Source organism: Pseudophryne corroboree, chromosome 4 (assembly GCF_028390025.1).
Source record: "Pseudophryne corroboree isolate aPseCor3 chromosome 4, aPseCor3.hap2, whole genome shotgun sequence".
NCBI lineage: Eukaryota > Metazoa > Chordata > Amphibia > Anura > Myobatrachidae > Pseudophryne > Pseudophryne corroboree.
In genome coordinates, this window is record NC_086447.1 from 336,689,172 (window position 1) to 336,714,161 (window position 24,990).

The following is a 24,990-nucleotide window of genomic DNA, read 5'->3' on the forward strand; positions in this document are numbered from 1 at the left end:
ACAAATAGGTTGAACTCGATGGACAATTGTCTTTTTTCAACCTTAGATACTATGTTACTACAGTATGTTACTATGTTACACTGGTCTGATGCAGGACAACACAACACCACTGTAAGGGACTTGTTGTTGTTGTTGTTGTTGTTGTTGTTGTTGTTGTTGTTGTTGTTATTATTATTATTATTATTATTATTATTATTATTATAATACTCTAGCAGTGGACATATAGCAGCAACGTATACCACTGTGACTGCCTGGTCACTGGATTGACTAATGGCTGATGCACAGGACACTACTACTGGACTGATGCAGCACAATATACCACCACTAAACTGATGCAGCACAACACAGCAGCAATGGACATATGGCAGAAAGAGGACACAACCACTGTGACTGCCTTGTCACTGGAATAACTGATGGCTGATGCACAGGACACTACCATTGGACTGATGCAGCACAATACAACCCTACTGAACTGATGCAGCACAACACAGCAGCAATGGACATATGGCAGAAAGAGGACACATCCACTGTGACTGCCTGGTCACTGGAATAACTGATGGCTGATGCACAGGACACTACCATTGGACTGATGCAGCACAATACACCACCACTGAACTGATGCAGCACAACACAGCAGCAATGGACATATGGCAGCAAGAGGACATAACCACTGTGACTGGACAGATGCAGCACAAGACACGGACACTAAGGACACTGAGAGAACAGAGACACGTCCTATCTCCATACTCTCCAATGCCAGAGTGAAAATGTCGGGGACGCGCGGGTCCTTATATGGAATCCAAAACCCATGAGAATCCAACAGCGGGATGATGATGATGTTTTGCCTCCTTCTGGTTTCCGAGTCTGGTGGGAAAACCCGAGCCTGACTCGGATCCGGACTCAAATGGTAAAGTCCGGTACGGTTCGGTTCTCAGAGAACCGAACCCGCTCATCCCTACTTTAAATTATTGTCTTGCTGCATAACCCATTTGTGCATAAGCTTCAGATCATGGACTGATGGCCAAATATTCCTCCTCAAAATTTTCTGGTAGAAAGTAGAACTCATGTTTCCATTTTCCAATTATGGCAAGTCACCTAGGTCCTGATGTAAAAAAGCATCCTCAAACCATTGCACTACCAACACCATGAGTGACTGTTGGTATAATTTTATTGTGAAATACTGTGTTAGCTTTTCGTCAGAAGTACCCATGTCTTCCAAAAAGTTATATTTTTGACTTTAAGTCCATAGAATATTAGTCCAAAAGGTTTGGGTGTTATCAATGTGTTTTTTGGCATCATGGTAGAATTATGAATCATGGCGGAATCATGATTGCTGACATTAACTAGGATAAGAGAGGCTTGCATTTCCTCAGTTGTTTGTTTGTCTGGGTTCTTTTGTGATTTCCTTTATGAATCATTGATGTGCTTTTGGAGGAATTTTGGTAGGTCAGCCACTCTTAGAGATTCACCACTGTTTCAAATTGTGTCAATTTTGAGATAATAGCTCTCACTGTGGTTCGCCGGAGACCCATAGCTTTAGAAATGGTTTACATTCCTTTCCAAAATGATATATTTCAATAACTTACTTTCTCAACTTCTCTGCAAGGTCTCTTGATCATGGGATACTATACTGCTTGTTGAGATCTTTAATTAACTTCACATCGATTAAAATGATAATTAGCATGCCTATATTCTGTGTGCGACTGTAGCTGTATCTGCATACGAAATGCTATGTTACAGAGATTTCCAGAAATATAGTGTTTTGTATGCAGATACAGTCACAGTCACACACAGAATATAGGCATGCCAAATATCAGTTTAATCAGCAGAATCTGTTTGTGCCCCTAGGCATTCCAAATACCCTAGGCATTTGCCTAGTTTGCCTATGCCTAGGGCCGGCTCTGACTGGAAAGGTTCTATTTTAGTGATGTTTAGATTCAACAGGGCTGGCAGTAATTAAGATTTGGAATTAAAATATGTGATTATTACTGCGTTTATGTATATTAGCTGCTCCACATAATAAGAATACCAAAATGTTTTAAATAAAGGAGCGCTTGTTATGAATAGTACCGCTCATACCTGTAAAAAAATGGGTTAAAAAATGTTTACAGCCCCTTTTAGAGGTGTTTTTGTTTAAGATGAGGATATGGAGTGTTGAGGATTCCAAATGTATAATGGTCCGGTACCAGAAGTGGGTGATGTGCATGTGAAGCTGTCCCGTCCTGTCTAGCCCTACTGTCCCTACCTTGCAAGCCGCTGACCGCGGCTTGCTTCCGGTCTCCGGACCTGGTTTCCTCACCGCCTGTTAGCGGTATGCGAGCAAGTTGCTTTGCCGAGCGTCCAATGATGATGTGTAGCGGTACCTCCTTCCTCCGTCTCTCTCTCTCTCCAACGCGTTTCGGGGTTTAACCCCTTTCTCAAGGATGAGGGAGTGTGATTTCCTTTTCCTTTTTATTTGTTAAATTTTTAAAAAAACTTTCAAAAAACTTTATTGTTCTTCTGTTTAAAACCGGAAATGGTCATTCCGGAAGTTGTATATTTGGTGGCAACCATGTGCCAGAATAGTTCATTCTATTAAAAAGGTTTATTATATGGTATGGCGGTATTTTCAGTAGCTAAAAATATTAGGATAGATTTAAGATAAATTAAAAAAAGGGGGTTTAGGTGAATTATAGATTTATTTTTAACCATATTAGGCTTTCAAAAAAGCATTTATGTCTATTTCTACATTCAGGCCAGAAGGTTGCAATGTTTGCATGAAGTAGATCCATTTAGTTTCCTTTCTTCTAAGATCCAAACTTAAATTTCCTCCTCTCCAATTTTTTTGGACTTTTTGTATGCCCATAAACTTCAAACTAGATGGTTCCTGTTTATGATAGTCTTTGTAGTGTTTTGATACACTGTGAGTCTCCAGGCCTTTTCGTATATTGTAAATATGTTCTGAAATTCTGATTTTTAATTTCCTTTTTGTTTGTCCAATATACTGATATCCGCAAGGGCATTCCAGGAGATAAATGACTCCTTCTGAGTCACATGTGATTCTTTCTCTGATTTTATATGAGACACCTGTAGTCTTTGATTTAAATTCTGTTATTGGTTGAATGGAGTTTTTACTTGTCGTTTTGCATGCTTTGCAATTCAAACAGAAAAAAATTACCGTTGTGTTCCATCCGATTCATTCCTTCCTCATGTAAGTGGCTCCGTACTAAATTTTGTTTTAAGTTCTTTGCCTTTTTATATATTTGTGGTTTTGATTTGATATATGGAGTCAGTTGTTTGTCCAAAAGTAAAACATGCCAATGTTTCTGTAAAATATCTTCTAGGTGATGGAATTGACTGTTAAATTGGGTAATAAAAGCTGTATTATAGTTATTGTTGTCTGTTTTGTGGTTGTATTGAATCATGCTTTTCCTGTCCATGGTCTTTATTTTTTCTATCTCTTTGTTTAGTAATGTTTCATCATATCCTTTCTTCATAAATTGGTCTCTCATATTTGTACATTGTTGATGAAAAGTGTCTTCTTGTGTACAGTTTCGTCTGAGACGTCTGAATTGGCCTCCTGGGATGTTTTGGAGCCAATTTTTATGATGATTGCTCGTACGATTTAACATGTTATTACCACTGACTTTTTTAGTATGGTTCCTTGTATGTAATTGGTTATTCTGTACAAAAATTTCTAGGTCTAAATATATCACCATTTGTTTGCTGATTGTGAACGTGAATTCCAATCCATATTTGTTGTTGTTTATGTACTGCAAAAATTCTGTGAGTAGTTGTGTTGGCCCTTTCCAGATGATCAGTAGGTCATCTATATATCTTTTCCATAAGATTAGATGCTCTTGAAATGGGTTGCTGTTCCAAATTTTCTCCTCCTCCCACCTAGCCACAAATAAGTTTGCGTAGCTAGGCGCGAAGGAAGAACCCATTGCGGTTCCTTTCACTTGATTATAGTAGACTTCATGATCCCAAAAGTAGTTCCTATTGAGTATGTATTGTATACATTCAATAAGGAAATTTATCTGTGCATTGGGTATCTGTGTACTAGTTGAAAGAAAAAATCTGCTTGCTTCACATTCCAAATCATGATTTATACATGTGTAGAGGAAGACATAATTCAACAAAAACAGAGGAAATTTTATAGGGATTATCAAGAAAATCCACAATATATGAAGAATGACAGAAGAATGTCCAATCCACACATAACAAATATAAAACAGAACAAAAGAGACCCTTCACAAGTGCGGCCACAACAAAAAAATTATACTTCTTATAGACCACAGATGAAGAAAACCTATCAGGAAAACATATCAACTAAAACCCTGATAAAGGAGAAACCACGAACACCCTACCAGAAAAAAGAATATCCCCCGTACAATCCTAGAAACTTTCAATATGATCGAAAAGAGAAATCAACGGTGGAATTGAATTCTTTCAATAAAGGTCGAGAAGAAGCCAAGAAAGAGGAAAGACTGGAATATCAAGCTCTTATGAAGAATGTGGAAAAAAAACAAATGAATGAGTACATCAAAAAAGAGAACACTCAGACAAGAGGAAGAAGATGAGGAAGACCAAGAAGAGGAACTACATTTTTTAGGGGAGTTGATGGAGGTACCACAACCTCCAATATGGAAACAGACTTCAGGAGAACCGAAAACAAAACGACTGGCCCTCTCATCAGGAGAAGGGGGGTCAGGGGTGGAAAAAAGCTACACAAAAAGAGACTTACAACAGAAAAAATAGTCAGCCTGGAGGACGAAGGAATATACAACCTAAGTAAGAAGAACTTATCTGTGCACCACATATCCCTATTAAGGAAAGGACTTAAGTTTTCACCACATTCAAATGCAAACAGCTTTGACATATACATAGATGTCCACAAATTCATACGCAAATTGTGCATCAGAAAGTTTTATTCAGAAAAATCAACAGAACCTTTTTTGGGTGAACAATCAACAGAATTTCAACATAGTCAATTAAAACCAACGTCAACATTTTTCCCTGCACATGTAAAAGGCCCTCATATAGAGACTTTTCAACGATTAGTTGAGAAAGACATCGTAAACATTTCCAAAAATACAAAGAAAAGATACAATCTTACAAAAGAAGAGAAAGAAGCCCTACAGGAACTCAAGAAAGATACATCTATAGTCTTGAAGCCTGTGGATAAGGGTGGTGGTTTAGTAATAATGGAAAAAGAGAAATACCAACAAGAAGTTCTCAATTTATTATCTGATACAAATACCTACAAGACTCTAAAAGGAGATCCAACAGGATTATATCAAAAAGAACTTTTGGAACTTTTAGAAGAAGGTAGAGACATAGGAATCCTGACAGAGAAAGAAAAGGAGTTCATATATGTTGAACATCCTAAAATTCCCACCTTTTATCAACTTCCCAAACTCCATAAGAGCTTGACCAATGCCCCTGGCCGCCCCATAGTGTCGGGGATAGGGTCACTTTCATCAAACCTTTCCCAATACGTCGATTCTTTCCTGAAAGATCTGGTTCAACAACAGTAGAGCTATCTCAAAGACACCCTGCATATTTTACAGATAATTGACACTTTTGAATGGCAAGAAGAATACATTCTATGTACTTGTGACGTAAGATCTCTCTACACATGTATAAATCATGATTTGGGATGTGAAGCAAGCAGATTTTTTCTTTCAACTAGTACACAGATACCCAATGCACAGATAAATTTCCTTATTGAATGTATACAATACATACTCAATAGGAACTACTTTTGGGATCATGAAGTCTACTATAATCAAGTGAAAGGAACCGCAATGGGTTCTTCCTTCGCGCCTAGCTACGCAAACTTATTTGTGGCTAGGTGGGAGGAGGAGAAAATTTGTAACAGCAACCCATTTCAAGAGCATCTAATCTTATGGAAAAGATATATAGATGACCTACTGATCATCTGGAAAGGGCCAACACAACTACTCACAGAATTTTTGCAGTACATAAACAACAACAAATATGGATTGGAATTCACGTTCACAATCAGCAAACAAATGGTGATATATTTAGACCTAGAAATTTTTGTACAGAATAACCAATTACATACAAGGAACCATACTAAAAAAGTCAGTGGTAATAACATGTTAAATCGTATGAGCAATCATCATAAAAATTGGCTCCAAAACATCCCAGGAGGCCAATTCAGACGTCTCAGACGAAACTGTACACAAGAAGACACTTTTCATCAACAATGTACAAATATGAGAGACCAATTTATGAAGAAAAGATATGATGAAACATTACTAAACAAAGAGATAGAAAAAATAAAGACCATGGACAGGAAAAACATGATTCAATACAACCACAAAACAGACAACAATAACTATAATACAGCTTTTATTACCCAATTTAACAGTCAATTCCATCACCTAGAAGATATTTTACAGAAACATTGGCATGTTTTACTTTTGGACAAACAACTGACTCCATATATCAAATCAAAACCACAAATAATATATAAAAAGGCAAAGAACTTAAAACAAAATTTAGTACGGAGCCACTTACATGAGGAAGGAATGAATCGGATGGAACACAACGGTAATTTTTTCTGTTTGAATTGCAAAGCATGCAAAACGACAAGTAAAAACTCCATTCAACCAATAACAGAATTTAAATCAAAGACTACAGGTGTCTCATATAAAATCAGAGAAAGAATCACATGTGACTCAGAAGGAGTCATTTATCTCCTGGAATGCCCTTGCGGATATCAGTATATTGGACAAACAAAAAGGAAATTAAAAATCAGAATTTCAGAACATATTTACAATATACGAAAAGGCCTGGAGACTCACAGTGTATCAAAACACTACAAAGACTATCATAAACAGGAACCATCTAGTTTGAAGTTTATGGGCATACAAAAAGTCCAAAAAAATTGGAGAGGAGGAAATTTAAGTTTGGATCTTAGAAGAAAGGAAACTAAATGGATCTACTTCATGCAAACATTGCAACCTTCTGGCCTGAATGTAGAAATAGACATAAATGCTTTTTTGAAAGCCTAATATGGTTAAAAATAAATCTATAATTCACCTAAACCCCCTTTTTTTAATTTATCTTAAATCTATCCTAATATTTTTAGCTACTGAAAATACCGCCATACCATATAATAAACCTTTTTAATAGAATGAACTATTCTGGCACATGGTTGCCACCAAATATACAACTTCCGGAATGACCATTTCCGGTTTTAAACAGAAGAACAATAAAGTTTTTTGAAAGTTTTTTTAAAAATTTAACAAATAAAAAGGAAAAGGAAATCACACTCCCTCATCCTTGAGAAAGGGGTTAAACCCCGAAACGCGTTGGAGAGAGAGAGACGGAGGAAGGGGGTACCGCTACACGTCATCATTGGACGCTCGGCAAAGCAACTTGCTCGCATACCGCTAACAGGCGGTGAGGAAACCAGGTCCGGAGACCGGAAGCAAGCCGCGGTCAGCGGCTTGCAAGGTAGGGACAGTAGGGCTAGACAGGACGGGACAGCTTCACATGCACATCACCCACTTCTGGTACCGGACCATTATACATTTGGAATCCTCAACACTCCATATCCTCATCTTAAACAAAAACACCTCTAAAAGGGGCTGTAAACATTATTTTTTAACCCATTTTTTTACAGGTATGAGCGGTACTATTCATAACAAGCGCTCCTTTATTTAAAACAATTAAGATTTGGAGAAGAAAAAGAAACAGAAGAATCTGTAGTGTTGACGCACTAACTAGGATTTTTGTTAAAATATAACCTTTATTCGATATTCATTAAAATTATATTATGAATGATTGATCCAGACTACAGTGAAACATAGAGTTAAAAAATGACAAACTAACATATATGTGTATTAAAGAGATGAAAAGTGAATAAAGATTTAAAAAGTGTGTCCACGTGTGTGTTTGATTATAAGATCCTATCAGATAGCTATATGGGCATGAGTCTTGCCAGTATAGATGATTTTGATTAGTTATTTTGTCCCAAATGTTCTATCCCCCACTGAATCTATTTAATATGTTTAATTTCACTAGAAAGTAAATTTACATATATCAAGACATCACTTACATTACTCACACTGTTAAAGGAAATGATCCTTATTTGTCTTACAGTGTGATTATACTACTATTTAAGGATATAATAGTCCTATTTTTATATAGTAGTAGATAGAGATTATACTCCTAAATCAAAGTGATGTTTCCTCCATTAAAGCTGATGGGTAAAGTTGTTTTTATGAAATATAGTAATTTCTGTTATTCGAATCCCACAGTCCACATTTGTATCGGTATTTAGCCAATATTTAGTCAGGCTGGAGATGTCAACAATATATTTAGCTTTCGTGAGGGGTATACCAGCCCCAATTTTATTAGAAAGCAGGCTATTTATCAGCACGGTTTCTTTCTAGTGCAAATAATTCAAATCAATTTTATTGAAGAGTGATTTTGCACATACCAAAACATAATTTACATTACTCACACTGTTAAAGGAGATGATCCTTATTTGTCTTACAGTGTGATTAAACTACCATATAAGGATATAATAATCCTATTTTATGTATGTATGGTAGTAAAATATAGATTCAGTGGTTAGTAATATAGGTAGAATCATTCATTTGGTGGCACTATATGCCCTCCCACTAGTGTAGGTAAAGAGAGTTTAATTAGAATTTTATGACTGAACAATAATATCTCTACGTATTAAATATAGCACAGTCGTGTATAGAGAGATGAATTTAATTAGTCTAATAATAGGATTATAGTAAATGGATTAGAGCATTACGTACAGATCAGATACTGACTTTATTTTAGCATGTATATTTGGCTAGGCTATCTTACTGATAGTTTATGCAATTTTGGGTGCTTCAGCTGCTAGCTGGCTTATAAATGTTGCCAGTAGAATTGTTACAATGTACTGAGCTGAGTATGCTTGTGATTTGTTACTGTTTCCTAGTACTCATATGTTGCCAGTTGTGCTTGTTACAATGTATCGCGTGTCACTGCAGCCTGAGACTGTTCCCGTCTCACTGATTGTTATTCATCTGTAACTCTTCTGTGATACAATGGAAATAGTGGTGGCGTGGACTAGATGGCGCTAACGTTCAAGCAGTGATGGTGAATATGAGAGTGCTAGGGAAAATACTTAGCTGGGTTGTCTCCAGACGAAAGATCAGGTACAATTTAGGTCCAGTTGCTGATGGAGAGCTCAGCCATATTAAGAAAAAAACAGAAAAAAAAAATATGTGTGGCGGTATCGTTTGCAATAGGCAAAATGTAAAAATGTTTTAACAAGGATTATTTCGTCAGTGAGGACTGGGGATTTTCACTAGGTGATATGAATAGTCAGAAAATAGATAGTCTTTTAAATCCCAACATTCAGAGACAGTATCCTCATATGAACACACCTGACTTACTCAAAGACAGGTGGTGACAGATCCATAAAGGTATCTTTTTAGAGATGTAATGTGCTCTTTATCAATAGGTGGTTTAACTGAGCGTACCTAACACTCACGTGAAGGACAGTAGATATCCTCATATAGCGGTTTCTTTCTATGACATCATTCCGCAGAGATTGCCGTGATAGTTCAATGTTCAATGATGGAGTGCTCGATCATATATGGAATGTGAAACATAGACACACAATATGTAGTATGTTCAAGATACGTAAGATATCCTAGAAGCTATATATAGGCGTACCTAGGTATCTTTCTGGGTTACAAATGCAAACATGAGATTCTTATAAACACACCTGACTTACATAAAGACAAGTGTCTGGATGCCCATAACGGTATCTTTCAAAAAATATGCGGTTCTCTATCAGTCGCTAGTCAGTAACCAATTTTATAATGGTAGGAGAGGCGTACCTCACACTCACATGTGGAACGGTCGATGTCCTCATATAGCGGTATCTTTAAAGAACCTCGCTCCAAAGGTATTAAGAAGGTGAAAAAAAATTTTATTCCAGGTATACAGCATAAAATAACATAAAACCGGCTAAACTCAGCGCACGAGTCCGGCTCTGATGGAAGTAAGAACCGTCTTGGAACCATAAGGGGCCAACTTTGGGGTTCCAAAAAAAGAAGATAATTGTATAATTATGACAAGGTCCTACCTTCCTTCAGAGTCCAGAAAAAAAGGGACAAGTCCGCCGCAGAGAAGCCTCCTCAAATCCAACGCGTTTCGAGTCAGGAGACTCTTTTTCAAGGCATTGTATATTTAGTACACACACGCGTGGACACGCTGTGCCCAACACGCGTGTTTCACTGCGCTAAAGCAGCTCCCTGACGAAGCTCCCTCATGAAACTGCTTTAGCGCAGTGAAACACGCGTGTTGGGCACAGCGTGTCCACGCGTGTGTGTACTAAATATATGAATGTAAAAGGATATATATGATTGTTAATAGCTGATCCCACCTATGAGAGAGACTGAGCTTTATAATATTGTGAATGGTTTGGAAGGCACACATGCTGATAGTATCAGCAGGTAGTGGAGAGATCAATGGTGTTACATATACCCACTAATACAGGGGAAAGAACACTCATATGAGCCTATGGGTATTAGACTGATCCAACAGAGCCTGACTGGATTTTATATAATATTTACCCAGCAGAGCCTTTCTGGACTCCAGGTTAATTACCAATAGTAAATGAGTGTACTGTGCATGCCATAATAATTTTGGATGGAACATATACAACACAATACGATATAATATAATATCACTACTGATAGCTGTAATGTGCTTTATGTGTTACTGCACACTAGAATAATACCAGCTATTTAAATATATGTGAATATTACTATGTTTGTATCACAGAAGAGTTACAGATGAATAACAATCAGTGAGACGGGAACAGTCTCAGGCTGCAGTGACACGCGATACATTGTAACAAGCACAACTGGCAACATATGAGTACTAGGAAACAGTAACAAATCACAAGCATACTCAGCTCAGTACATTGTAACAATTCTACTGGCAACATTTATAAGCCAGCTAGCAGCTGAAGCACCCAAAATTGCATAAGCTATCAGTAAGATAGCCTAGCCAAATATACATGCTAAAATAAAGTCAGTATCTGATCTGTACGTAATGCTCTAATCCATTTACTATAATCCTATTATTAGATTAATTAAATTCATCTCTCTATACACGACTGTGCTATATTTAATACGTAGAGATATTATTGTTCAGTCATAAAATTCTAATTAAACTCTCTTTACCTACACTAGTGGGAGGGCATATAGTGCCACCAAATGAATGATTCTACCTATATTACTAACCACTGAATCTATATTTTACTACCATACATACATAAAATAGGATTATTATATCCTTATATGGTAGTTTAATCACACTGTAAGACAAATAAGGATCATCTCCTTTAACAGTGTGAGTAATGTAAATTATGTTTTGGTATGTGCAAAATCACTCTTCAATAAAATTGATTTGAATTATTTGCACTAGAAAGAAACCGTGCTGATAAATAGCCTGCTTTCTAATAAAATTGGGGCTGGTATACCCCTCACGAAAGCTTTATATATTGTTGACATCTCCAGCCTGACTAAATATTGGCTAAATACCGATACAAATGTGGACTGTGGGATTCGAATAACAGAAATTACTATATTTCATAAAAACAACTTTACCCATCAGCTTTAATGGAGGAAACATCACTTTGATTTAGGAGTATAATCTCTATCTACTACTATATAAAAATAGGACTATTATATCCTTAAATAGTAGTATAATCACACTGTAAGACAAATAAGGATCATTTCCTTTAACAGTGTGAGTAATGTAAGTGATGTCTTGATATATGTAAATTTAGTTTCTAGTGAAATTAAACATATTAAATAGATTCAGTGGGGGATAGAACATTTGGGACAAAATAACTAATCAAAATCATCTATACTGGCAAGACTCATGCCCATATAGCTATCTGATAGGATCTTATAATCAAACACACACGTGGACACACTTTTTAAATCTTTATTCACTTTTCATCTCTTAAATACACATATATGTTAGTTTGTCATTTTTTAACTCTATGTTTCACTGTAGTCTGGATCAATCATTCATAATATAATTTTAATGAATATCGAATAAAGGTTATATTTTAATAAAAATCCTAGTTAGTGCGTCAACACTACAGATTCTTCTGTTTCTTTTTCTTCTCCAAATCTGAATGTATGCATACTGTAGTTGGCGGCACCCCCTAAAGACATAGGACATTACTTAATAATTGGAAAAGAGGGGTCCCATTCAATGGACGTGTGGTGACGAATTCCACACATCCATAATAATTTTGATACTATACTGAGTGTGCAGATACCAAGCTTGTCTGGCAGTAATTAAGCCTGATTGTGTCTAGTGTAACTGAACCCAGTTAATTTGCTTCATTGGTCGAATAAGTAACTAAGGGGACAATTACTATTAAAAACAGGGGCAGTTGGTATTTGATACACTTTTTCCTTTAATAAATTAAACGACAATTGAAAAACTGTAGTTTGTGATTAAATAAGTTGTCTTTCTCTTATTTGAAACTCTGTGTTAAGATATGAAACAATTAAATATGACAAATATGCAAAATTAGATGAAATCAGGAAGGGGACAAACACTTTTTCACGCCACTGTACAGTAGGTCTGTTTAGATTGCTAGAATATGGTTTACACTTGATGGTATAAAAATGAGGCAAGGGAGTTAGAAATGGCTGCGCTTTAGATCAGCTCTGTGCCCTACTATCTTTTTAATGATATACAGTACTGTAATACTAAACCGCAGGGCCTGATTAAAGACTATTAGGGGTAGATATACTAAGCAGTGATAAAAGAAGAGAAGTGAGCCAGTGGAGAAGTTGCCCATAGCAACCAATCAGCATTGACATAACATTTATAATTTACATACTGTAAGTATACAGAGCAGCTGATTGGTTGCCATGGGCAACTTCTCCACTGGCTCACTTCTCCGCTTTTATCACTGCTTCGTACATGTCCTCCTAAGAGTTAAAGGCTAAAGAATAGATGGAGCCCTCTGGAATCAGAGTTTACCTGTCCTTAAATAGTAACATTATTCTGATGCTTCTGCACTCACAAGCAAAGTAGGAATGGACAAGCATCCATGATCTTCTGCAGCATTATTGGATTGATGTGTTCAGTGGCTCATTGGGATGGAAACCAGCCAAGGAAATTTCTGGAAGCGGCCCTAATGGGACAGATCTGTTGAGTGAGAAGGGTCTATGGAGGGGGGCAGATACTAACTCCTCCTGATTCTTAGCTGTAGGCAGTCCCTGCATTTTATACAGCTGTTGTGTCTGTAACTTTAACGCAATATGACTACATCATCCCCAGTGTCTCTCTAGGCACCTTGTGTCTCTCCAGCCTTTCAGTGTCTCCTCAGCTCCAGCCATTCTTGCTTCTCTCTAGTCCCCCTATTGTCTCCCTAACTCCAGCCTCATTGTATCTCTCTAGCTTCAGCCCTCTTCTTTCTATCCAGCCCTCTACTGTCTCTCCAGCCCCCATCTGTCTCTTCAGCTCTGGCTCCTTACATCCCTCCAGCTCCAGCCACTTACCTTATCCTGCATCTTCCAGCTGCTTCTCTATGTGCTTCCCAGCAATGTGGAGCATGTGTTGTCATGATGTCATACTCTATAGACAGGTAATTGTACTGCGCTCAGTCCTATGTTCATCTGTAGAAGATGAAAGTTTATATACTGATAGTGTTCTGTGTAGTTGATAAGGGTAGTAGTAATAAACGATAACTGAAAGGAGATTTTGTGTCTGTGTGTACCGTTTGCCTTGTAAGTTTAATGAACAACAGACTTGAATGAAGAAATTAATAGGACTTTATTCTAATCATAAACTGACCTCCGTTATGGTGCGTTTTAGTAACAGAAAAAAATGAAAACATAAAAATAAAAATAATAATAATAAATGATAAATATTGATGCAAATTTCTAAATTGAAAAAACAAAGATAAATCAAGAATAAAAAACAGGTCAAAAATAGAAAAAAATATAAAAAAAATAAAAAAAGCAATGGTGCTTGAGCAAATGCTCACAGTCCGGAATGATGGGGTAGTGTGGATTTTCAAAAAAGGTCTATTAAACGTTGGTATCCAAAGTTCAGATGCAGTTCATACAATTTGCGGCGTCCCGCATAAACTTTCTCAGAGCGCTCGAGGGAGTGGATGATATCAGGGTACGTGATAGTCTATGAGGTTAGTGCAGTGCTGGATATTGTGAGCTGGCAAGGAGTGGATGAGTTAAAGCTCCGGGCTAGTTCGTCCACTTCTCCCCTGGTCCCGAGAGTCGCGCCCGTGTTCAGGCGTTCCCCTGGTACCTGATCGGTTCGAGGGACGAACAGTGCCTAGGGTTTGGGTAATCACGACCAGCGCTCTCCGGAGCGTCTGCTCGTGAAATCCCTCACCGCGTACGGAGACTCACCTGCTGCCGCTTCCTGCCGTCCACTGTGTCTCTGCACTGGCTCCCGTCCTCCTTTACAGCGTCCTCCTGGTTGCTAGGTGACGTCCTGTTGCTTACGTTCTTCGGGGTCACGTGACCGGGATGTCCCGTCTTCCGCTCGTAGCTCTCTGTTAAATGTAGGTCCTGTTTAGCAGGGTGTATTAGTGGCTCCAATGATGTCATACTCACTGCACCACAATAGACAAAGCAAACTTTACTATTCTGGCCATCAATGTCAGAAGGGGAAAACCAATGCCAGGTCTCCCCTTATATGCCCTTTTTGCTAGGGTCTGTGGCAAGCTATTGAATGGGGGCATGGTGCCGGCCCATCGGCAACTGTCCCATGCTCCCAGTGGCCTAGTCTCTCTCAGGCAATGATGCATCGACTGCTATCACTATTGTTACTACCAGGTAGAGGTATGCCACTGGTGGTGTTATGACAGAATTTTCACACTACACCAGAGTTAGTACTCATTATACGAGTGACCCAAAAGTGATATCATAAGTGTCACAGTTACCCATCATGACTCATTATGACAGTACTCCCAGGAGTTTCCTTACATTTATTTTATGCAAAGTCACAGAGCATAATGAACACAATGTCAAATTGATGGTCACCCATACTAAGAAGTAGCAGTTTCATACAGCTAGATGCTGACATGGACAAGCATCAGTCATGCCATGCCATGCCATGGTACAGCAGCAACCCCTAGAAAGTGGGGTCCTGCATGCACAGATACAACAGCAACACAATGGATGATGACTGCCCATGAAGGATGCTGTGAAATGTAGTCCATAAGGTTTCAGAATCCTCAATACCAGTGAGTATTTGTACATATCCACAATCCTCCACTGCTTTTACTGCTTCTTGATAAGATGCAGCAGTGGGTGACTGGCCGGCTGATGCCTATGAAAAGCTTTAGGCTGGCCTTGGAGGGTGGATACCATGAGTGCGTTCCTCCTGCTATTAGTGCACTCCTGCTTACTAGTGGTGGATACCGCTTAGTGCTGCAGCCTAATCAGTCTACCTTTTTTTTTTTTTTTTTTTTAAACATATTTTTTATTGAAGCAATATATGTAATACATACATAAATTTTCACAGTAGGTCAAACCTATATCAAATAGGAAAAATCGAAAGGGGAGTAAATAATAATACAACCGAGTCCCCAATCAAGAGACATTTTAAACACAGTACAAACAACAATATTACACTTATATGGAACATGCCTCTCGGGGCTTCAGTAACCATTAGATTAAGAGCTGGTCTAGTCAGCTGACCCAGACGCGTGCAGGTGAGGATAACAAAACAACAACAACAAAAAAAACCCGTGCCCGTATGCCAACTTCCTCCCAGTCATCTACAGAGCTGAGAATGGCAGTCAGTCCTATAGCACAATCGGCGGATGCCCCGCAATCGTTCTAGTCAAAAACCATTCTGTATTAGAGAAAGAGTTATGGAGCTATGTCCTGACTGCTGTCGACAAGGTCGTTATATAGCTTTCCCATACTTCAAAGAATCTCTGTATCTTAGTATCTTTGTCTAGCAAAATTCCTATCCATTCCATCCGAAAGAGATAAAATAATTTGGCCTTAAACAACGAAAGTGTAGGTGGATCCCTAGCAATCCATACTTGCAGAATAGCCTTTCTGGCTGCTATACTAACTGCTAGCAGTAGCTTTCTACTTCCCTGAGAGAGACGTAGGTCCGGGGAGAATATACCGAAAAGCACCCATTGTGGGCACAAACTCCAATAATTCACTAGGTTAGTCGTTAAGTAATTCCTTATCCTTATCCAGAACTGTCTAATCAGAGGGCATGTCCACAAGCAGTGATAAAGGTCTGCTTGGGGAGAACCACACTTCCAACAAGCATGTGTGTCAGCTAGCCCTATGAGACATCGTCTATGAGGCGATAAATAAGTCCTGTGCAAAATATTGAGAGACATTTCTTTATACCTAGAAGAGGGAAACAGTTTACAAGCTTTTACATGGGCCGTAAGCAAGCCAGTCGTCTCGATCCCCGGGAGACATTCCGTCCAGGACCGGATACCTCCCTGTCCCGTAGAGTAGTCTAGAACAGTCCGAAAGTATCCATATGCCATTGATATTGCTTTCCTAACTCTAGGGGCTTGTTGCAGTAGTTTATCTATCGGATTGTTCCAATCCATAGGTGAGAAACAGCCAATAGTAGCAGAAACATAGTGTTGGGCTAATATAAAGGCCACAGGATAGGCCAGTAGAACTGGATGTCTAGCAGTGGCTTCCTGGAACGTGAGCGGCCTCAAGCTTTGCGAATCCACCAAATGAGCTACCTTGGAGACACTCCCCATCCGCCAGATGTTGAATGGATAATGCGCCCTACCCTCCTGGAAGTCCGGATTAGCCATGAACGGAAGGTACAGTGATTTGTGGGAGTTCAGATCTAGTTTATTACGCATATCAGTACATAGTTTTTTAATGTTCCACAATAGTGGATTCCTCCTCCACTCCCCAGACACCTCTCGAGCATGCAAATGTAAAAAGGCGACCAGGTCCCCCCCTTGTAAAAATTCTCTATCTAAGTCAGTGTTTGTGTAGTTGTTGTCATTGTGCACCCAGTCATGCAAATACCGTAGTTGAGCAGCATGGGAATACCAAAGAACATTAGGAAAATTAATTCCCCCATTCTCCGTGGTTTGCTGTAATTTAATCAACGCTATACGTGGTTTTCTTCCCTGCCAAATAAAGCGTCTAAAAAGAAAATTGATGCGTTGAACATCTTTGGGTATGAGGACATGTGGCATGGCCTGTATAAAGTACATCAGACGGGGGAATGATATCATCTTTATCAAATTCGCTCTCCCCATGTACGATAAAGGCAGAGATTTCCAGGAGTCAAGTTCTGCCTCAATTTTTCTGATGAGATAAAATTTAGGGTGTAAAGTCGCTCCGGTTGTCTCGATATTTGAATCCCCAGATAGGTGAGTTGATCTGAGCTCCATGTCAGTGGTAAACCCCCCAGCCCGTTTCTCAAAAACGCACCACTCCCCAGTCGTAGTGCCACTGACTTCGACCAGTTAACATTGAAGCCATAAATATGTCCATACGCCTGCAGTAGATTGAATATATGAGTCAAGGAAGTCCCCGGATCTGAAACATACAGCAGTAGATCATCAGCAAATGCCGTAAGCTTTAGCTCCCTGCGACCTATCTGAATGCCATGAAACTGAGTATCAGTCAATAGCAAACGATGGAGGGGATCTATTGCCAAATTGAACAATAAGGGTGACAAGGGACAGCCCTGTCGTGTGCCACGATGCATAACCACCGGATCACTGGTATAGCCATTCAGTAAGAGGGTAGTGGAAGGAGAGTTATATAAGTAACGAATAATATTAACAAAGTCTTGGTGGAAGAGTCTACGTTCCAAGACCCTGAATAGATGGGGCCAAAGTACTGTATCGAAGGCCTTAGTAGTGTCTAGGCTGAGGAGTATATTCCTGGATTAGGGCGAATGAGCAGAGGCTATGACTGCAGCAAAAGCAGCCCGAATTCCTTTTACCGAATGTGTATTACGAACAAAGCCAAGTTGATGAGTAGTTAGAGCGTGGGGGAGAATCGTTTGTAGTCGATCAGCCAAAATCTTGGTGAATAATTTTATGTCGGTATTTAACAACGTAATGGGCCTGTATGAAGTCACCAATTGAGGGTCCTGAGCAGGCTTGGGGATCATAATGGTATGGGCTGTTGTGAAATGATGAAAAGGGGCACGGTGATGCAGCAGGCCGTTAAACAGTTCTAGCAGAGTCGGAGTTATATGAGGCTGAAGGATTTTATAAAATTCATTGGAGAGGCCATCCGGGCCCGGGGACTTGTGCAGGTGGAGTTTGGACATAGCCGAGACAAGCTCCTCCTCAGTAATTGCACTCACCAGAAAATCCGACTGCGTACTCGTTATAGGAGGCAAAGCTGAATCAGGTACAAGTGCGGCATGAGCACATTCATTAAAAGGGAGATCCCAATATAAGTCGGCAAAATAAGATTCAAAATGCTTCACTGTAGCAGGGGAAGAGGTAAGGAGATGCCCCGTATCCCGATGTTTAACAGCCATTATGAATTTTCGAGCAGTTTTCTTCCTAGCCATATTAGCCAAAAGTTGACCAGACTTGTTACCCCACTGGTAATACTTGTGAGAAGAAAACACCACGTCCCACTTTGCTTGCGCCAGCAAGTGGTCATTCAGTAGTTGTTTTGCCTGCAAATAGAGCCGCAAAGATTCCTCAGTTTGTAGGGCATGGTGATTCTGCAGCGCAGCATCTAACTCTGAATGTAGTGCAGTATAAGTCGCCAGATTTTTCTTTTTCAATCTATGGACATATTCAATAATTTGACCTCGAAGAACAGCCTTCGCTGCACCCCAGAGGATATTCGGGCGATCCCAGTGCTCAAGGTTATCATCTAAGAAGTTAGCCCAATTAGTTATCAAGAATTTCCGAAAGTCATCGCAATTATAAAGATAACTCGGAAACCTCCAGTGTGGGGAGCCCCCTGACTGAAGAGTTCTCTGTAGCATCAATGTCACCGGAGCATGATCCGAAATCAAAATGTTATGGATATCAGCATGCGCGACCCGCGTGACAAGAGAATCCGCAATTAAAATCGAGTCAATCCTGGACCAGGATCGATGAACCCCAGAGAAAAAAGTGAATGATTTGTCGGGGGGGTTTAGGAGACGCCAAACGTCAGTAAGCTGGAGGGAGACCATTAAAGTTTGAAGGTGTGACCAAAAAGAAGATTGGGAAGTGCATGGGACAGGAGATTTATCAACAGTAGGATCATCTACAGTGTTCCAGTCACCCCCCAGGACAAGCTGAAAATTGTCTCGTTGCAACAACTGAGAACTCAATTCCCGGAGGAAGGCAGCAGTTTCGACATTGGGTGCGTAGACATTCACTAATGTATATTTAGTACCCCAAATTTCCACATCCAAAATTAAATAGTGCCCCTGTGGGTCAATAATAGAGTCCAGAATAGTGTATTGTAAATTCTTACTAAATAGGATAGAAACCCCCCTGGTCTTTCGTGTATTGTCAGCGGAAATACAGTCATCTAACCAAGGTGCCCGAAGAGCAGAGGAGGCGCCCGACATCCAGTGGGTCTCTTGGAGAAATAAAATCTGGGGTTTAAACCGTTTTAATTGCGTAAGGACCCGTTTACGTTTAATCGGGGAGTTGAGGCCGCCCACATTCCAGGACAGAATCTTAAAAAAAAGCATCTGAGGAGGAGGCTCCTGTATCGAAGGCAGTCATGAGTCTGTTAATCTACACCCACCCGAGGGTGGCAATCCAGAAGGAACACTACATCACACAGTTGCCCTCCCCCATCCCAGTGAGCGGAGAGGCACAATCTGAACCACAGTGAACCATAGAGCTCGTTAACGGATCTGGTGAGGGAGGCACGGCACGGGCAAAACAAAAAGAAAAACAAACAAAACACACATTGCTTCACATAACAATTTTCACATTTTCCAAACCAAACTAGTAACAGCGCAAGTGCTAAACCGTCCGGTAGCACTGGCGAGGAACACATCAATAATAACTGTAGTAATTGACGTAAAGTAAAATTAAATTAAATTAAGCTGAGCAGCAGATAATGAGACCTAAGGCCTCATTCATGTGTACATTAAACCACCTCAGTATATAAAGCAGGGAATACCAAAACAACTAGAGTTCCGCAGCGCAGACGAGGACCACAAGAATAATAGATACTGCATTGAAGGGTAAGCTGGTTGGTGTGGTACGGGACTCATGGTCTCCTAGTTGTTAAAGATAAGCCCACCCAAGGCAGTAAACATGTTGTGGAGTAATAACTAATACTTATGTTACGGGTTCTCAGGAGTCAACATACTTGTGACATGGGATTTGGCAGTAACAGGATCAGCAAATAGTAGCGTGCGGCCATTGTCATGTACCCTCAACTTAGCTGGATACATCAACGCAAATTTAGTATTGCTCTCGTGAAGCATCCTGCAAACGTCAGAAAACTCTCTCCTCTTTTGCGCAACAGAGGCAGAGAAGTCCTGAAAGAGTAAAATACATTTACCATTCACTAGCAATTGCGGGATTTTCAGGTAAGAGCGCAAAACATGTTCCTTCATGCGGAAATCCAGAAATCTTGCAATGACAGGCCGTGGCCTCACATCAACATCAGGGCGAGTGGGACCAATTCTATGCGCTCTTTCAATATGCATTATAAATGGGGGGTCTGAGATATCTAGAGCTGAGAACATGTCATGCAGTATAAAATCAGCCAACTGCCCATCCCTGATTGATTCGGGGATGCCCACGAAGCGCAAATTCGATCTCCTATCTCTGTTCTCAAGATCATCTATTTTTGCCTGCAGAGCAACAATAGATGAATCTTGGGTGGCAGTGGATCGTTGGAGTGTATGCATCTGATCCTCCCCGTCACTAACCCTTTGCTCTAAGGAGTTTATCCGTGAGGTGTTCTGATCAATCTTTGTAAGTGTGGAATCTAGTAGTGTTTGTATCTGTTCCAATCTTTTATCAATTAACGGTATATTTTCAAGTTTCTTGTCAATTTGAGGCATGAGGAGTCCCGAGATCTCCTGTGCCATATGTAGTAAAGAGGGCTGGTCAGGCAGAGCCTCTGTTTCTTGAGGCCGAGCCTGAGGATTGCCCACACCCGGAGGAGAGGGGGGGTTAAGCTTCCCCGCAGTATTTTTGTTTTTACTCATTCATGTATTCACTGAGGATTGAGAAGGTCTAACCGCTGGAGTTTTATGGATGAATTTGTCCATCACCCGGTCGTCAGACCGCTAAACAGAGAGGGTAGCAGGCCCTGATGTGAACACATGGTGGTATATGATAATAAAACACCTCACGTAAGAGCTCAAGTTGGAAGATATGTCAGAGCTACTCAGCGAAAAATAAAAAAAGAAAAACATCAAGTTACATACTAAGCATAATAAGGCACGCCATAATCATGACGTCGCGGATCCATCTGATGGAAATTAAACTCAAAGCAGTACCATAGCTAGCTGGATATAAATAATCCTGTGAGAGTAACCAGGGATAGCACAGCACAGCAGAAACCTAGAATATGTTAAAGTAATAACGACTTTCAGACCTAAGCGGTAAATCAATGGAACAATTAGAAGCAACAATGACTACGTTAGCAATTACAGATGTTGCTCAGAATAAGGAACCCTGCAGCGTGCATTCAACAGCAGAGAAATTGTGCCAGTAAAGTTATATTGCACAACTGCAAGCAGGCACCAGGTGGCAGCGGAGGCTAGGATGTACCTCAACTCAAAAATAGTTCCTAGTGCAACCCACACAAGTGCGTTGTCAATCCTCGTGAGGCAAATCAAGCAGCAATAATAATGAAGGTGTAATTGTGGCCCCAGCAGCAGAGTCTCGCAACAAGTGACACAGTCAACGTTACTGTTAGTAGGTCTTTCAGCCGCCAATCAGGTTTAGTTGCAGCGAGGTACAGAGATGCAGGCCCTCCTTGCAAAGCTCCTCAGACCCAGATACAGATGCAGACCCCTGCGACAGACTCCCCTGCGTCCTCCGATCCCCGCAGGATGACAACTGAGGTCAGCAGGGGTATCAGTGGGATTACGGGATGTAGAGTCACAGGGCTTGGGAGCAGGGTCAGGAGGTAAAATGCAGCGGACAGGCAGCAACGGATACCCCCCCGGAGTCTCAGGCACGAATACCGCTCACCTCCTCACGCGGTTGGGCAGCTTCTGGTAGTCGTCCTCCATTTTCAGGTGCAGTCGGCATCTACCGCGTAGCAGCCAGCAGGTGTCTCTCCGAAACCTCCGCCGCCGCACTCCCACCTCCAATCGCGGAAGCTGTTCTCCTCTCCGCCGCCTCAGAACCGATCTTGGGTCTGGTAGCACCCGGGAAACAAGGGCCAGAGAGGCTGGGGTGGGTCCAGGGGTCGCTCAGCCACAGGTCACCTCCGTCCGGGTCTCTCGTCACGGGCAGCCGCGGGAACTCCACGCGTCACCGGCCGAGCAGTCAGGCGGTCTCCGGGCAGCAGGAGACTCTGGACTGTCACTGCTATTCACTGGGTCCACTCGGCCACCGCCTGCAGCCGTTCACACCAAGAAGCGGCAGGCACGTAACAGCTTCAGGGCCAGTGCTGGGGGTCGGGACAGCCGGACACGGGGCAGCACTTTTCGTGCCAGACAGCGCACTGGTGGTCATGCGGGCCGTCTCCACGAGGGCCGGACTCCGGGGGCACACTACCCACTCGAACCGGGTAGATATGGGTTCCTCACAGGACAGGGAACAGCTATATATGCTTTCCCGGAGAGTGGGGGATATAATGTGGGAGGATGGCTAACAATTCCTAGCCTGCAAGCCGGAGCCCATGTTAAAAGCAGCCATGCTGGATGGCCCGCCCGCCGGAAGTCTTAATCAGCGTACCTTTAAATCCGGCATAGTAATACAGTTACAAATTTGTGATGGTAGTCAGATATAACATGGTGGTGTCATCACACCAAGGGCAGGGTTGTTTGGGAGATCTACTGAGGACCATCTCAGTTCAGATGTTGGTCCCAGAAAGTTCAGTAAACATTGATTTTTGCCATCTCCATTCCCCTTTAGAGAGTTCAACCATATTCTCATTGACAGCAGCGCCTGCTAAACTTGTGACAGCAGCAAGCTTATGGAAACATCCAGGTTACAAACAGGAATTCCTATGCAACATGAAACTGTCACCGTCTTTTAGATCCAGCATAGGATTGAAGCTCATTTAATGTATATAAAAGACAGGTATAAATAAAGTGATCCTAAACAGGGCTGGCAACAGACACATTTTGGGGCCCGGTACAGTGATATTTCTGGGGCCCCCTCAGATTATATATAAGCCACTCTTAACAATGGGAAAGACTCACCTGCGCTGCACTCCCTAGTACCTAGACCCGAACACTGCACAGCAGGTACCATGCAGCCCTCACACCCCGCAAGCAGAGGCTGGTGCAGGGCACGGGAATTCTGGCCAGGGAGCTGTCATGTCCCATAACTGAGCTGGACCTGGAAGAGTGGGTGCACACTTGCGCCGCACAGTTACTGTGTGTGAGAGGCTACTGTCACTCCGCCTACAGCTCGCTGTCCTATTTGGACAAGATGGCTCACATCACATCCTTGGGGCCCCTCTTAGTCTAGGGGCCAAGTACGGGTGTCCCCTTTGACCCCCCCTGTTGCCAGCCGTGATCCTAAAGAGGTGGTAGGACTCATCTCCCCTGCCTCTTCTTCAGGCGATGTTACTCTGAGAAATACCTTGCCACTGTCAGAGGCGCAACTAGGGTTGGTGGCGAATGTGACGTCACGCGACCACCCCGAAAAAGGGCCTTGACCCACCTGCATTCCTGTCGTTATGTCCCCGCAACTCCGCATCGCCACGCCTGTCTGGCAGAGGCTTTTGCATCAATGCGATACTGAATAAGGTCCTATATACATACTACATAAGAATGGGCATCGCTGCAGAGCTGGTAGAGATTTCTTAAAAGTGGACAGATCCTTTAGAAAAATCAGGTTTAAACTGAATCTTTGCAGGAATAACCATGCTGAAATCTCATATGGAATCCATAACTGAGAATGGGACTGGGCATGTTAAAAACCAGCTTCACCTTAGTAGCTAAATGGGACAATGTAAACATTGACCTTTAATAATGTTAATCTGGAGGATTACATTTTAATATCTGAATTCTATATCATTATACTGTTTGGATTACCCTGAAATATATTTATTCTATTATATAGATTAAAATGTGATGATAAACTAGTTCTATTGTGCTTGTGAAATTCTGCATGTTCTGCCTGCTGCAGATAACAGCAGAGAGAGCAGGGCTGGCCGTGGATAGACTCATTATAACACATGAAGTTAGTTTGATAGTACACTCAAGGCAGTAGAGAACCTGGCTACTGCCAGGTAAGGGGGGATGACGACTTGGGTACCCTGTATAATTATGTAAATGCATGTGATTGATCATTTTCAATTTTCAGAAAACAAATAGTATTCCAGTTCTAACTTCTCTATGTAACAGTGATTACCTTTTAAACTGTTGTTCAGCTATATTTCTATACCTGTTTTGCAGGAACTGTTTGGATTCAGGACAGAGAGGTGGCGCAAGGTTCTGTGTATTCTAGGTTACATTTTCTCTCTGGGTTTTCTTAGAGTCCTTTTCTATTGGAAGCCAGAGATGGATGTTTGGTGTCACTGCGTTCCGTGCAGTTTGGCAGAAGCTAACGTTGTCTTGCTCAGAACCACAGTGAGTTTCTTTATGTTTACACAGCCCTTCAGTGTGTTGCTTAGCCCAGTATTTGCTTTGTTTTTTTACCACGCTCTTAAGGCATGGTTTATTTTGTTAACATTTTAATATATTTTAGATCAGATAAGGACAGCAAAATTAGCATAAGTTCTTGTGTATTAAACAACCCCCTTTATAATGTACACCATAGTTTTCTGTTACCACTTTTCCTAGAAATGTATCAAAAATAGAGTTGATTAATAG

General features: G+C 40.9%; 1 protein-coding gene across 1 annotated transcript in view; it reads left to right on the forward strand.

Moving 5' to 3' along the window:
* Nucleotides 1-24,990, forward strand: part of LOC134909502 (probable cation-transporting ATPase 13A4) — a 254,988-nt gene that overhangs the window by 40,973 nt on the left and 189,025 nt on the right. Inside the window, exon 2 of the mRNA XM_063916437.1 lies at nucleotides 24,574-24,747. Coding sequence (XP_063772507.1) covers nucleotides 24,574-24,747 — 174 coding nt within the window. The remainder of the gene's footprint in view (nucleotides 1-24,573; nucleotides 24,748-24,990) is intronic.